The following is a 16635-nucleotide window of genomic DNA, read 5'->3' on the forward strand; positions in this document are numbered from 1 at the left end:
TTTTTCTTTTTGCTTATGTGGTGCTGAGGAATCGAACCCAGGGCCTCAGGCATGCAAGGCAAGCGCTCCACCACTGAGCCACCTTCCCAGCCCTATAAATGTGTTTTTAATATAGCATTTCTCTATCTGGAAATCCTTTTTCCTACTTTCAAAATAGGCAGAAATCCTTCTTCAAAAGTCTTTCCCTTATACAGATTGACCCATTGCAACAATGAAAAGTACAAGACACTATGTCAAAAAATGAACTTTACAATTTAGGCAGGGAGTGGGGGCATGGAGGAGGTGGGGGAGTGGTGGTGGGGGACTGTAGATGAGGAGGTGGGAGGGAAGAGATGGTAGGGGAAAAGCAAAGGAGGAGGCAACAATGCTGGATAAGAAATGTACTCATTACCTTGCTCATGCAACTGTAACCCCTCTGTATAGTATTTTCACAATAAAAAAACTTAATTAAAAATTAGCTCATATGAAAAAGGCCTAAACAGCAAAAAAAAAAAAAAAAAAAAAAAAAAAGCCTTTTCCTTGTCATCTATCAGCCATATTGCCTCTGTTCTTCCTGCCAAATGTTTCTAACATGTTCAATTCTGGTGACGTTTTCTTTCTCAACATGTTATTTTTTGAATCACAAATAACATTGAGACCACTGCTACATAGAAAGTTCCATCTTGAACTCAGTGATAGTTAATGAGCTCATTCTTCTTTTCTCTATGGGACATTTGGAATACTCATTTCCTATTCCTGAAACTATCTCAGTTTAGATTTAAGAGAAGCCATTCTTTTGATTCCTTCACCTTAGGGTAATCCTTTCTCTCCCTCTTCAACTTCCTTTCTTTAGTGACATCCTAAGTCTGCACTATGCATATTCTCTTTTCTTCCCCTATAAGCATTTTCAAAAACATTTTTATAGACTCTCTAATTTTTATAACTATAGCTGTTGACCTTAACCATGATTTTTTTGAAGTGGTGCTGGGGATTGAAATCAGGGTCTCATGAATGCAAAGCACATGTGCTACCAGTTACTCCAGCCCTATAGGTTTAAATATGTGCCCACAACTTTAATTGCTTTGCTGAGATCCACTCAAATAGATGCAAATGTCTCCTTAGACAAAGGGAGAGTGTCTCATTTCCTTCCCTTTCCTCTTTCATGATGGTTATTTCTCCCATGATCCAGTCTCAAAATAATAAAATCCTATCATCTTTCTCCACTATCAAGCACAAATCCAACTTTTCTTCATGGCATTCTTTATCCAATATCCTCTGTAGCACTCCACTTTCTCACTGTTTTTGCCACAAAGCTAAATTCTTTGGCCTAACTTAGAGCTTTCAGGCTAACCAAAGCATTACCCCCATCCATGCTATTCTCACTGCTTTCCCAAGTTCTTTTTTTGTTCTAATCTAGTCTTGCTCCTGGTTTATACCTGATCCCCTCTATTTCTAAGTCTTTACAATGTCTCATGTTGGGTGTTGATGGCTCATACTTGTCACTCTAGTTACTTGGGAGGTTAAGAATAAGAGATTATGGTTTGAGGCTAGCCTGGAAGAAATTTTTATGAAATTCATACCTTGGGGCTGTGGCATATGACTATCATATCAAGCTATATGGGTACCTAACAATAGTAGGATGGAGGCTCCAGGCAAGTTCCAGATGGAAAGGTCTTTGAACCTCTGTTTCCATAGAGAAAATTTAGATATATTTACATATGCCTGTCATCTTGGCAATAACGGGAAATCTAAAGTAGTTCATTTCTGGCATGTATGTGAGAGAAGGAGGTGAAGGCTATCCTAAAAATAACCAGTGAAAAATAGTCCTAGAAGTATGCTTCAGCCATATCAGCTTAATCCACATTCAACCCCAGTACTACACCCTCCCCACAAAAAGTGCTTCACTCTTTAATTTCTAGCTATCTACACCTCCACAGAATCTTGTTAGCTACATTTTAAATGAGATACTTCGATCCATAGGGGGTTTGTTTTAGGAAGTATTTTCAGAGGTAAAGCATGTGTGCCTGACATTGATTAAGGTGTGCTAGTATTCTCCCTAATGGATATTAACTAGAGAGACTCCATTGTGTGCCCTATAGTGTGTGATTCCACCTAACCTGCATAACCCTGTTAATATATATCAGTAGTGTAAGCCCGGTTGTGCTCAGTTTGTGAAGCAATGGTTCAAAAGATGATCTATGAAAACTTCTCTTTCTCTTTAAAACTTTCTCTGTGTATATATGTGTGTATATGTCAGGACAAGTTGAATGAAAATGAGACTAGCAAATGGGTTCTAGTTGAAAGTTGATAACAGGTAATTATTACACTCAGCAAAGCACCTACAATCATTGTAAAGCTAAAACCAACCTCCACATCTAATATTGGCCCATCAGAGATTGTCAACATCATTGCATCCCTGTTGCAGAGTTTGCAAGGTTGGATAGCTCTGTGCCTGGTGGTCTGTGCACAAACTCTACACTGGAACACCCAAGAGTTATCTGTATCCAGAGCTCCTCAGAACTCCCTAACCTGCTGGAAGGGATGTAGAAATGTGTTTCTGCCTTGGCTTGTGTATTCCTCCTGAACTCAACCAAGAGAGCATATACATGTGCTAGAAGAATGAGATAAAGAGACAAAAAAGAGAGAGGCATGTTTCTTGACAATGAGCCCCAAGGTTTCTTCCATTCATGCAGAAAGGCAAAGTAAAACCTCTTGGAGTTGAAGGTTTCCATTTGTATGTGATATTGGCTAGGCTATAGAGTTTTTTACATAAGGATATAAAAATACACTTCATTTGAAAACAAGAAATTGAGTTTGAGTATCGAGAATTACTTTTCTTACTAGGTGGGAAGATTTTTAGGATGCTCTGCCCCATTCTAGAATAATAAGTAGGCTCCAGGGCTCACTCTTCAGCTTTCCTCCAAAATACACACACACACACTTTAATCATAACTATCTCTCTGCTTATATGCTTCATTTATTGCCTTATTTTTCAGTGCTAGGGAACATACTAGGAGAATACACCCTAAAGCTGAGCTACACCCTCAACCTTGTTTTATTTTTAGATTAAGAATTCATATGAGGGGCTGGAGAGGTGGCTCAGTAGTAGAGTTCTATTCCTCAGCACCAATAAGCAGAAAAAGCTGGAAGTGGCACTGTGGCTCAAGTGGTAGAGTGCTAGCCTTGAGCTGAAGAGCTGAGGAACAGCACCCAGGACCTGAGTTCAAGCTCCATGACTAACAAAAAAAATGTATATAGGGCTGGGAAAGTGGCTCAGTGGTAGAGCGCTTGCCTTGCAATGCATGAGGCCCTGGGTTCGATTCCTCAGCACCACATAAGCAAAAAGAAAAAAAAGCCGGAAGTGGCGTTGTGGCTCAAGTGGTAGAGCGCTAACCTTGAGCTGAAGAGCTGAGGGACAGTGCCCAGGCCCAGAGTTCAGGCCCCATGACTGGACCCCCCCCAAAAAAATGTATATGACTAGATACTACCTAGCTAATAATTTGGAAAACACACTCAAAATTAATTTCTATAGTCCCTATAACTACCACATTTTACCTGGAAGTTTGTTTATTCCATAGATAATGAGATAAAATAAAAAGGGAAAACAGGCTGTTTTCAAGGGTCTTTCTGCTTCCCAAATACTCTAGTACTTGATACTTATTCTTTTTGTTCAAAATATTTTCCATTCCTTTCAATGCAGAGAGATATCACTTCATGGGAGCATTTCCTGGAAAGGTGTTCCATTGGTAAATAACGGAATCTTCAGGAAGTTTTGTGAAGCCATTGATTTTGGAAATGCTTGTCAGGACCTTATAAGGCATTTAATTGGAGCACTGTCTACTTGACACTGTACCCTCTTACACCCTGATACAATAATGAACACAACCATCCAGTATGGTCAGTGTGATTACTTTCAGCACAATTCACTCTTTGCTTGATTTCTTTACTGAAACAGAGACTTTAATAGGCCACAATTACAAGGGGCAGTATAGTAGCTTGGAATCTTTGCGGATTTATTCTCTTCCTACTTCGTTTCTTACCTGGTCAGGCACATGCGCACGAAGTCTGCTGCATCTTGGGAGAAGTGACCTGGTAAAGGAGGCATGAGACCTCTGTGGGCTCCAATGTAAAACATGGCTGCCATCCTATCCATGGAAGCTAATGGAGGCTTCCCTGTGGCCATCTCAAACACAGTGCAGCCAATGCTCCAGATGTCTGATTTCCTTCCATAGCCAGACTCGTTGATGACTTCTGGGGCCATCCAATATGGTGTCCCATGCATGGACTTTAGCATGTCACTGTGGGTGCCATTTAAGCCTGCCCAAGCCAAACGCTTAGCACAGCCAAAATCAATCAGCTTTATGATTCCAGTTGGCATGAGCATAACATTATTTCCTTTGATATCTCGATGTACCACACAGTTCTCATGGAGATAAGCAACACCTTGAAGGATTTGTTTTGTATACTTACAGAACACCATCTCAGGCAATGGCCCAAAACGGTTTATAATACTAGAGATTGAGCCTCCAGGAACAAACTCCATGAAAATGCTTACAGTGTTCTCTTCTAAGCATGTACCCAAATAGGCCACAATGTTGACATGTTTCAAGGCTTTAAGCAAATCTACTTCTTCCTGTAGTTTCCGGTATTCTTTTTCAGTAGCCAATTTATCAGAGGTATCCAAAGCCACTTGTTTCACAGCTATTAGTTGCCCTTGGCTAGTGAGACCACAGTATACCTAGAAACAAAACAATACCTTACTACTAAATTTAAGTTACATAATATCTTCACAGAATTCTACGTGTGATGTTTGAGGTTCCCTTTTCCTCCTACACACTTTTTTTTTCTCTATGCTGATCCATCCCCACCTAAACGGAACATATTTAAGAAATTCTGTGTTTCACTGGAACCAAGATGGAGATGAATAAGCAGCATGATAAATAGATATCATATTGGCTTAGAATCAAGTAGGTTGGATTGATTGGAATTCTGGCTTCACCATTTTTCAGCCATATATTTTTAGAGTAAGTTGTATAATCTTTTTAAATTATTTTTTCTCAACTGTAAAACTTAGGTAACATTATTTGCCTCAAAGATTTTTCTATGGTACCTTGGGAAGACATCTCACCATGTAAGTGAAACCCTTCTAGGTCAGATCTAAATTTCCCTGAAGAAAGAAGGAGGTGGGTCCTGACCAGCCTCTTTGATATGATCTCAATGGTTTTATGTCTTCCCACCTCCTCACTGAAATGTTCCTCACTAGAAAGTATATGGACCTTATTTGGAGGTCAGTTTTTTTTCTTTCCCAGGCTATTTTTCTAGATTACCAAAATTTTATATGGTCCTTTTCACTGCACCAAACACAAGGAACATCTTCTGATAGCATGCAATGATTCTCCCACCTCTCCAGTGACGTGTGGAACTACTGAAGGAAGAGAATTCTTCCTCATTGGGTGTGAACCTGAAACAATGAGAAGCTAGAAATTCATGGCCATGTGCCCACATGGAGCCTGAGAACAAGAGCCAGTCTGTGAAAGACCAGATCCTAATGACATGGTTAGGCCCTTAAACCACCTGTTCCCAAAACCAGATCAACCCCTTTCAGATGCATAAAGTAATAAACATCTTTCCCCTCAGAACAGTTTAGGTTTTCTGTTACTCTGGCTGAAAGAGTTTTAAGTAAGGGTATGGACAGAGGAAGCATGCGGAGAATGAGTAGAGAAGAAACAGTGAGGAGGCAGAAGGGAGAATGCTCATTTCAAGAGTCCAGGTTAACTTACTGTGCCATAGGCTCCCTTTCCAAGGATCTCACCCTTGGTCCACAGGATAGCTTCTTCATGCTTTAAACTATTTTCAGAAAATGTCTTCCTTTCAATTGAGTTGGGGAGCTCCTTCCTGTCGTATATCCTGAACCCATTGTTATACCTCTGGGGAAAATAGACAAAAGGCTCATCTCAAAATTCTTGAGTCATTGAGACGGAGACTATGTACTCTTCTTTTCAAATGCACTGGTTCTTTGCTTACAGGTAACTTTTAGGCACACAGTTTTGCCCAGAATGAGAGAATAGTGCACTTTAGTTTTCCACTTCAGCCTTGTAGATTACACCCATCTCGTATATTCCTTGTATATTTTGTAGGAGGATTAATAACTGATAGCTTTTAAGCTTCCTGTCCACTTAAATAAGCTTCCTGTCCAATTAAATAAAGCTAAATATGCAGCCCCACTGAATCATAGATTATACCACTCCTAGCCTGCCATACCTTCCCTGCACCAACAGCCTCTAATCAGGTAACACTTTTAGCCTTCTCTTTTTGCACTATAAATCTTCTCACTCCCCTCTCACTCCCCTGTCTGCCTTTGAGTCTTTGCCAAAATGAAGTTGTGGTGGCTGACTCTCTTGTCACACCTAGCTCCAAATAGCCTTTAATTGCTCTTCATTCATTTCCACAAACACATACACATAAGCATATACAAACATAAGCCTATGTAAACAAGCAATGCAAACATACTTCTATACACAAACACATTATAAACACATATACAGATTCCTCTCCCCACCCCCAACACACACATCCATAACAAAGGCTTTAAATGGGCATGACCAGTAAGCAATTATCAAAAGTTCTACAATCCTTCTTGCTTCTGTAAGGAGATTCTTGCCTCTCTAAGGAGAGCCCATAGACCAGCAGCCTAGGAATCACTGGGAGCTGGTTTGGCCTGCAGAATCTTAAGCCCTAGACAGATTCAAGTGAAGTTTATATTTGAATGAAAAAAAGATGGGTGTTCACAGTGAAGATGTCAGGAGTCAGAAAACAAGTATCTCTTTGAAGAACTTGGACCACTTTTTCCAATTGGTTGCTCAAGACCACATATGCTTTATTTGACCCCTGCTACTAGAAATATTAAAAGGAGTCATGGTGAGCTCCTTTAAGAGCAAGAGGTTTGGTAGGGTCACTTTCCTCATGAATGTCCATGTGTTTTCAAAGCTGTCTGTTTCCCTTTTACTCATTTTTTTCATGTTTCTATACAACTAAAATTTAGGACTTCTTGGAAAAGAAACATCACTAAAGGTTATTTTTGACTCCATGATTATAAGGTAGAGTTATAGAATAATGTTTACTGGCTTGTTGGACTTGAAATGACTTCTCCAATTTAAAATGGCAGGTTGGTAGGCCTATCTTAGATATCTAGGTATGCATATAACATACTCATATTTCACCACAGCTTGGAGGCTTTTCCAAATCACGGTCTGCCTTCCAGTGGGGTCCAGGTTCACCATATGTAGAACAAGGAATATGATCACTGTGCAGAAAATATGTTCCTGCCACTCACTAGCTGCATGATTTTGAGGGTGGGGGTCAAGCTACTTTATTGAGACTCAGAGGTAGGAGAGGGGTTGAAAATGCTCTGAAGACAGCAAACTCTGGCATCTTCGATGGGGTGGGCCCTTCACAGACCCATAGTCTCAAAAGATCATGATTTTTTAAAAATCATGTTCTATAAAATGGGCGCACATGAGTACCTATTGTAGTTATACAGTTATTGTGAAGTATAAAATGAGAATACAATGCACATCTCTTACATGTGCTAAGTTCTCAGGAAACCTAGCTATGAGGATAGCTATTTATGTATGTTTCTGTGCAACTATTTAAAATACTTTTTCCCCTAAGAAATTTCATATTTTATTTTATTTTGATGATACTGAGGCCTTAACTCGAGATTTTGCACTTGCCAGGCAGGTCCTCTACTGCTGGTACTGTGTACACATTCATCCCTTTTTGCTTTATTTGTGTGTGTGTGTGTGTGTGTGTGTGTGTGTGTGTGTGTGTGTTTCTAATTTCTATTAACATCAATTCACTGTATGTATCCACACATGTATACAACATATCTCAATCAACTCACCTTCTATCCTTAAACAATCATTCTTGATCCTGATATAGTGTGATATAATGTAGCTTACTATTTAATAAATAACATTTTAGTTTTAAACTTATTTTTCTGTCTTTAAAATTTGAGAAAAAACACTAGGTGTTGGAGGCTCACACCTGTAATCCCAGCTACTCAGAAGGCTGAGATCTGAGGATTGCAGTCCAAAGCCAGCCTATGCAGGAAAGCCCATGAAGCTACTTTCTCCAGTTAGCCACCAAAAAGCCAGAAATGAGTTGTGGCTCAAGTGGTAGAACACTAGCCTTGAGAGTGAAAGAAATGCAAAGAAAAAAAGAAAAGAAAAAGCTCAGGGAGATTGCCCAGTACCAGCTCAAAAAAAATTTTTTTTTGAGAACTAGATAGGCACCAGTGGTTCACATCTATCATCTTAGTTACTTAGGAGGCTAAGATTGTTGAGATCATGATTCAAGGCCAGCCTGACAGATAAAAATTAAAAAGAAACACCTCAATATAGAGCTAGACTTCGGGGGAATGTCTCTTATCCTTGCTAAGAGGAAAACCTAACATAGATGCCTGTCCTAACCAGGTAAGAAGAGAGACCTTATCTAAATAGTACTGAGCAAAGCTGTGCACCAGTGGCTCAGGCTTATAATTTTAGCTATTTGGAAGGCTGCTTAGGATCACAGTTTGAAGTTAGTCCAGGCAGAAAAGTTCACTAGACTCCACCTCCAAAATAACCAAAAAGCAGGGCTGGAGGTATGGCTCAAGTGATAGAGCACCAGTGAGGAGTACTAGTCTAGCAACCTTGGGCTCTGAGTTCAAACCCCAGTAACATCAAAATAAAGTTAAATTCAATTTGAGAATAGGATATTAATAAGCTTCAGGGAAAACTGAAACCAAGCCCAGCTACCTGTTGATCGTCTTTGTACCCACGCTACTCTCATTACCATTCTAATTAAAATGCTTGCTTTTTTTTTTTTGTTCCAGTCATGGGGCCTGAACTCTGGGCCTAGGCGCTGTCTCTCAGCTCTTCAGCCCAAGGCTAGCACTCTACCACTTGAGCCACAGCGCCACTTCCAGCTTTTTTTCTTATGTGGTGCTGAGGAATCGAACCCAGAGCCTTGAGTATGCAAGGCAAGTGCTCTACCACTGAGCCACCTTCCCAGCCCCGCTTGCTTTTTTTTGTGCAAGACTAGCTTATGCTTCCTTGAGAACAACAGCTGAATCTTACACATCACTATTTCCTAGCTTCAATACAGTGCCAGAAACACAGTGGGCATTTTGATAATATTTTCATTCATTGAACCACCTGAAAGAAACAATCAGGTATAGGGAATCTCTGAGCAATGTGCCTTTCTTGTTTTCAGAGGAATGAAATGAGCTGGAACTTATTATCTTACCCAAACCCTAGAACAATGCTTTACTTGTACCTTTCTTTGCTCACCATTGAAAATTATCTGCTCTTGACTGAAAACATGATCACTCAGTAAAATATTGACATTTAAATAATTTTGCCATATTAATTTACCCCAGATGATTTCAATGTCAAGCTAGCTAAATTTCAGAAATAAGGCAGCCTAGTAAAGTCATTATAGCCTGGAAACGAACAGGCCTGCATTCCAATCTTGCAAAAACCAAACAATGAGACCTTGAAGAAACTACTTAATTATTTAGGGTTTATGATTCCTCATTTGAAAATAAGGGATTTGATTGTCTGATTGTCTCTGAGTTCCCTTCTGCCTCAATCACTGACTTTAATCATACCAACCTGTATTGTGACATTTGTTGTCTCTCTGCCCAATTCCTTGATAGTATTTTCTCCCCTGTTGAGGATAAGATTTAAGCTTTCAGAATCTGTTTCATTGGCCATCATTTGGCAAGTGCTGTTATCTTTCTCATCAAGAGCTAATAATTCCGCAGCTAGACAACCTAATAATTCATCTGTCAATTCTTCATTATTTAATGAGTCCAGAATTTCTGGGGAAATAGAATCTTCATCATTTAAAGTTTTCCCAAATGTTTGATATGTGATCGATTTCTGTGATAAACTATCATCATCCAAAGAATGTTCCCAGTGGGGATATGTTTGGGAAGACATCTTTTCTTGTTTCTCTTGGAAAGAGAAACTCGTACACGGTTTAGGTTTATCTGACACACTCTCAAACTCTAGATAATTCGTTAGCATTTGACTGGCATTTATTTTCTCAAGAGGTGCTGTATTCTGCTTTTCCTGCAGTATGTGCTTGGAAGAACTTTTGTCAGTAGGCACAGCCCAGCTGTCTTCTGAAAGAACAACAGGGGTCTGGTGATGGAGCTCTTCAAGTTCTTGCAGATCTTTGAGACTCATGGTGAGGATCTGATTGTTAGAAATGTCTCCTTCATCCACACAGTCTTCCATCGAGATCTCTTCAACAATAGATAACTCTGATATAGGAAGGAATTCATTCTGCTTAGGACCCTTCTCAGAAACCTGGGCCAAATTCATGGACTGAACTTCATCTTGAATGGACAGAAAGTCATTTCCTGATGATTTCTTCTGCCAGTCTGGTTCTGGAATACCATTTTCAACATCTTCTAGGTCGCTACCTACAGCTTTGCAACCTTTTCCTTTAGGAATTAAACCTTTGTGTTTGTGTTTAAATTCAAGTGAAGGCTTTGGAGGTTTAATGTGTGGTCTTTTCTGAGCAAGTCTGGTTCTGCTATTGCTGCTCCGTTCGCTATGTGAAGTTCGACATTTGTTGGTGATACACCTGCCAGATGGAGCAGAACAGATCTCACGCCTTTCTGCCTCCCGCATATGACAATAAACAGGAGTCCCAAACATTTCATAGATTCCAGGTCCATTTGCAGTTGAATTGATTTCTTTGAACATGTCACTATACTTCAGATCCAGGTAATGTAGTCTGGGCTCTGTTGGTGGTACAGAGAGAGGAATGCATGGCTTTTTTATTCCTGGATTTTTACAGATGCATGGGAAGGATTGCTTTTTAGATTTCTGTGTCCAGTAAGGTAATTGCTTCTTTTCTATCTGTGGCATTCTCTTTTGACACTTGGATGATTGCCTGGCCTTAGGGTTAACAAGCTCCAAAGCAGGCAACACCTGAGTTTTTGTGCTAGTTTTATGCAGATTAGGCTTAATGGAAGTTTGAATGGATATCATGAAATTTTGAGGTGTCTTGTTACTTGTCTTGGTCTTTGAATCCAACTTACTTCTATGGGTACTCACCTTAAGTTTGTTGTTTTCTTGGTGTGCAAGTAGGTTGAAGCCATTGTTAGGAGCAACATTCTTTCTTTTCTGGAGGCTTGGTTTGGCTACAGCTGGCTCTTTGGGCATTTCTTCTTCAGGGAAAGTGATGTGGAGAAGAGGCACCATCCCACTCATTTCTGGTTTGGTTGCTTCAGCTATTGCTATTTTTATGTTTGTTCCCATGTGGAGATGACCTGGGAGCTGTTCATTGGGACCATCAGAAACCACATTGAACAAGTCTTTAAGTACAGTAAACTCTTCTAAAATATCCTCTGGGTCCATTTTTTCACCTTTAGACAAGGAATTGCTTTTTGAATGGGTATTATTTCTAGTCACTTTCTCCTCACTGGGAATTACTTCAGAGTGTTGGACTTCTTGGGGCTTGCTTGGGATGGTACACACAATTTGTGAATCCTGTTCATCCTTTTTGGCTGACGGGCCCTCTTTCTTTCTCCGTGACACATGCAGGGAGTTTTCTTCTGTTTTTTTCATTTCACCATTACAGTATTCAGTATCCTGTTCCTTATCTGTGGGAAGACCGCCATCCTTAAAATGGTCAAAGGACACCAGAGACTGCCCTTTTTCAAAAGGAGAGGCTTCAGTTGTGTCCCATCCTTCTGTTTCCTTGGATTTCCAATTCTCTTCCACTTCCAGGTGTTGTCTGTGATGGCTAGTCTTCCAAAAAGGACACATGTTTCTGGACCAAATGGAGCTATCAGAAGGCCTGAGTGTCTGATCCATCAGCCCCTTTAACGGGACTTTCTTCTGCTGGTTTGCTGCAGTAAACACACATGAGGAACTAACAGGTTCAAGGATGTTAGGTACAAAGCATGTGAGGCTTGCTGTGTTTCTTTCTGTTTCTCTTGGAACCTTGTGACTTTGGGGAATAGTGAGCATACCAGATCTCAAGGGCACAAGAGACAATGGTGGCAGAGAAAACTAAAACAGAGAAAGAAAAGGTGAGATGTGCACAAAAATGGAAATACTGTATCACATTAACTGGCTTAAAGCATCTGAAATTCTGTTTTCTTAAGGAAAAACCTTTAAAACACAAAGCTATTTAAAAGACTTTATTTATCATCTATCTATCTATCTATCTATTATCTATCTACCTCTGAGATAGGGTCTCCTCATGCAGTCCAGGCCAGTCTCTAACTTAAGACCTCCTGTCTCTGCCTCTCTGGTGCTAGAGTTACAAGAGTAAATGACCACATCTGACAAGATCAAACCAAGTGTTGCTCATTGGTAGATCAGGTACTTAGCAAGAGGCCCTAGAGTCAATCCTCAGCACCAAAATATAAAAATCACAAAACTAATTAAATTCTCATTTGCTTTTAAAAGCAAAATAAAACACATAAGAATGAAATTAGATCTAACGACTCATAGTTACCTATTTTAAATGAAGAGTCTATAATGTAAATGTTAATTGTTTAAAATGAGAAACAGCTGGGCACCTGTGGCTCCCGCCTGTAATCCTAGTTACTCAAGAGGCTGAGATCTGAGGACCAAGGTTCAAAAGCCAGCCTGGGCAGGAAAGTCCATGAGACTTTTTTTTTGTCGGTTGTGAACTCTGGGCCTGGGCACTGCCCCTCAGGTCTTCAGCTCAAGGCTAGAGCTCTACCATTTGAGCCACAGAGCCACTTCCAGCTTTTTCTGCTTATGTGGTGCTAAGGATTCGAATCCAGGGCCTCAAGGCAAGCACTCTACCACTGAGCCACCTTCCCAACCCCTCCATAAGACTCGAATCCAACCAGAAATGGTGCTGTGGCTCAAGTGGTAGAGTGCTTGCCTTGAGCTGAAGAGCTGAGGGAGAGAGCCCAGGCCCAGAGTTCAAGCCCTATGACCATCAAACAAACAAATAAAATAAAATGAGAAACATTTACTTTTTATTCCTGAGTTTTAAACTCAGAGGCCTAAACTTGCTAGGCAAGCACTTCACCACCAAGCCATACCTTCAAGCTCTTTTATGAGTTCATTAGTTTTTGAGACAGGGTCTTGCTTTCTGCCCAGGCTTGATATGACCCACCTATTTTAGACTCCCTATCATAGCTGGAATGCTAAACAAGTGCCATTATACCCAGCTATTTGTTGACAAGACGGTCTCATGTATACTAGACTGGCCTTGAACCTTGAATCTCCCTGTATCAGCTTCTGGAGTAGCCAGGATTACCAGTGTAAACCATGGTACCTTGCTTCTTCATCTTCTTTCTACTTTCCATAGAATATATTTAAAATTTTTGAAGCCATCCTGAGAGCAGTTTAAATTTCTGTTACAGATATGGCAATGATAATACCACTATTGAAGAATGTTCAACATCTTCTTCCTTTACATATGAATGTTAGCAGCCCTAATGGCTATTTTTAACTATTTTCTTTCCTTTTTTATTCTGCTTGTTTTTGGCAAAGTACTAGATTTCAACTCAGAGCCTTGCACTCTGCTAGACAGATGATCTACCATTTGAGACATACTTCTAAACCTTTTTGCTTATTTTTCAGATAGGGTTTTGAGTTTTTGCTTAGGCTGGTTTTAGACTATTGTCCTCCTCCTTGTGTCTCTTATCTATCCGGGATGACAGGTGTGAACCACCACACATGGCATATTTATTGAGATGAGACTTTAACTTTTTCCCTAAGCTAGTCTCAAACTGTGGTGCTTCATATTTCTGCTTCTGGAGTAACTGGGATTACAAGGAGTGTACCACCAGATCTGACTCCCAACTGAGTTTAAAATTATTGTTGACCAATAGGGGGCAGTGTTACCCAATGTATAGCATTCAGATCAGTGCTCAAAATTATAAACCCTTTAATTCAATGTTTCTTTCATTGTGGCCTATTCGCTGGCACACAAACTTTATGTCTAATTATATCAGAATATTTATAGGCATGGATCATGCATAACAATTGAGAGCAAGTTCAATTCTCATTCTGTTGCCAACACTGTTTTGCCCCAACACTGACTCAGGCATGTAGGGTATTAGTCTGAATCATCTCATCTGGATGACCTTACTTATTTCTTAAAAATGATTAAGGAAATAAAGAAAGATTTCCCAAGTGCTTAAATATCTGCCTCATAATGCCCATTAATTTTTAGGCCAATACATTTCTTTTTTTAATGTAATAGAAATATTTGCTCAAAGGTTCATAAGCTAGAGAAGGACCAGCAAGCTGAGAAAGTGAAAAACCTGCAGGTATCTTTCCAAAAGTTTACTATAAACTAGACAAGAAAAGCTTTCCATCAGTAGATTTGGGGGCTAATTTCAACTGGGTGCCAGTAGCACATACCTGTAATCCTCATTACTGGGGAGCTGGAGATGAGAAGGATCATGGTTCAGGCTAGCCTGAACAGGAAGTTCACAAGACTTCATTTCAACCAAGAAAAAGTTGATATAGTGGCATGCTGTTATCCTAGGTACATAAGAAGTCTAAATAGGCTAATCAGGGTCCAGGTATGCCAACATGTACATGTGAGACTGTATTCAAAATATAACAATGGCAAAATGGCTAAGGGTATGGCTCAAATGGTAGAGTGTCTGGCCAGCTGGCACAAGACCCTGAGTTCAATCCCTCATACTGCCAACAAAACTTTTTTTGGGAGGGGGTCCGGTCGTGGGGCCTGAACTCTGGGCCTGGGCGCTGTCCCTCAGCTCTTCAGCTCAAGGCTAGCGCTCTACCACTTTAAGCCACAGCGCCACTTCCGGCTTTTTTCTTTTTGCTTATGTGGTGCTGAGGAATCGAACCCAGGGCCTCAGGCATGCAAGGCAAGCGCTCTACCACTGAGCCACCTTCCCAGCCCCAACAAAACTTTTTAAATTAAAAATTATCTAGTTTCACCAGGCATCAGTGGCTCATGCTGGCTACTTAGGAGGCTGAGTTCTGAGGATACCAGTTCTAAGCCAACCCAAGCAGGAAAATCTATAAGACTCTTATCTCCAAAAAAAAAGTAACCACCCAAAAGCTGGATGTGGAGCTGTGACTCAAGTAGAAGAGCACTAGCCTTGAGCAAAAACCTAAGGGTATATTGCGCAGTCTCTTGAGTTCAAGCCCCACCCAGCACCAGCACACACACACACACACACACACACACACACACACACACACACACACAAATTACCTAGTTTCAAAACAGTCGACTGAAAAGGTGTCTGGGAGAGCTATTCACTTAGTTATGTAACCAGAAGCAGAACCAGCCCAGAAAAGCAGCACAAAGCTATACATAATTTTTTTCAAGAATGATTTGGCACCCAATAAACTACATGAGTCACTGTTTCTCCAAGATGTAATTGTGGAGGATTTAGTTCTCAATTGTTTGATGGGGTTTGTCTCTAATAAATAAAGTTCATTGATTCTCTCTCTCTTTCTCTCTCTCTCTTTCTCTGTGTGGCTTGAACTTGAACTCTGGGCTTGGGTGCTGTCCCTCAGCTCTTCAGCTCAAGGTGAGTGCTCTACCACTTGAGCCACAGCGCCACTTCCAGTTTCTCTGGTGGTTTATTGGAGATAAGAGTCTCACGGACTTTCCTGCCCAGCCTGGCTTTGAACCTTGATCCTCAGATCTCAGCCTCCTGAGTAGCTAGGATTATAGGAGTGAGCCAGCTCATTGAATTCTTTTTATTCTGAAGTCAAAAAATAGTAAGCAAATCTTACCTCAGTCTTTCGGCTACTGTATTTCATATCAGAGGTAGAAAACTCTATGAGAAAAAGAGAATTGAATTGTCTTAGTCAGGCTATTCAGAGGAACACAGAGAGGAACCATGTTCACATACTTTTTTTTTTATCACACTATGTTGTTAGAATTGCCTTATTAGGGCTGGGAAGGTGGCTCAGTGGTAGAGTGCTTGCCTTGCATGCCTGAGGCCCTGGGTTCAATTCCTCAGCACCACATAAGCAAAAAGAAAAAAGCCGGAAGTGGCGCTGTGGCTCAAGTGGTAGAGCGCTAGCCTTGAGCTGAAGAGCTGAGGGACAGCGCCCAGGCCCAGAGTTCAGGCCCCATGACCGGACCCCTCCCCCCCAAAAAAAGAATTGCCTTATTATTTTATTTATTGTTAATCTCTTTCTGTGCCTAATTTATAAATTAAGCTTTTCATAGGTATGTAGAGAAAAAGGTACGCATGTATGAGTGTGTGTGTGTGTGTGTGTGTGTGTCATAAAAGAAGACAAAAATCTTTGTTCTCATGGAGATCACATTCTAGAAGTTGAGATTTTTCTGTTGAAAACGTACTAGGAAAAAAAATCTAGAACTATGAGCCAACATAATTTATGGTTGGGTGCTTATGAATAACTTCCTGAGTTTAACATTTTCTGGTGTTGTCACAGTACTTGGTTAGATGCTATTCAGTATGGGTATGATGGTTAAGCTTGATTGTCAACTGGATTGGAGTGAGAGATGTCTAAGAGCTGAGTGAAGTATACTCCTGGGAGTGTATATGAGTGAGTATCAAGAGACAGTTGACCTGTGGGACAGTAACTGTGGGAGAAAAACCTGCTCTGAATGTGGGTGGGAATGGCATATCCTATAGACTAAAGC

At 40.5% G+C, this 16635-nt stretch overlaps 1 protein-coding gene across 1 annotated transcript in view; it reads right to left on the reverse strand.

Annotated features, from left to right (window-relative positions):
• Positions 1 to 16635, reverse strand: part of Map3k19 (mitogen-activated protein kinase kinase kinase 19) — a 47588-nt gene that overhangs the window by 1729 nt on the left and 29224 nt on the right. The window contains exons 6-9 of the mRNA XM_013030800.1: positions 15756 to 15799; positions 9636 to 12053; positions 5760 to 5906; positions 4020 to 4717 (exon numbers count right to left, since the gene is read on the reverse strand). Of these exons, the coding sequence (XP_012886254.1) occupies positions 4020 to 4717; positions 5760 to 5906; positions 9636 to 12053; positions 15756 to 15799 (3307 nt within the window). The remainder of the gene's footprint in view (positions 1 to 4019; positions 4718 to 5759; positions 5907 to 9635; positions 12054 to 15755; positions 15800 to 16635) is intronic.

The sequence above is a fragment of the Dipodomys ordii genome, unplaced genomic scaffold (genome assembly GCF_000151885.1).
Source record: "Dipodomys ordii isolate 6190 unplaced genomic scaffold, Dord_2.0 Scaffold133, whole genome shotgun sequence".
NCBI lineage: Eukaryota > Metazoa > Chordata > Mammalia > Rodentia > Heteromyidae > Dipodomys > Dipodomys ordii.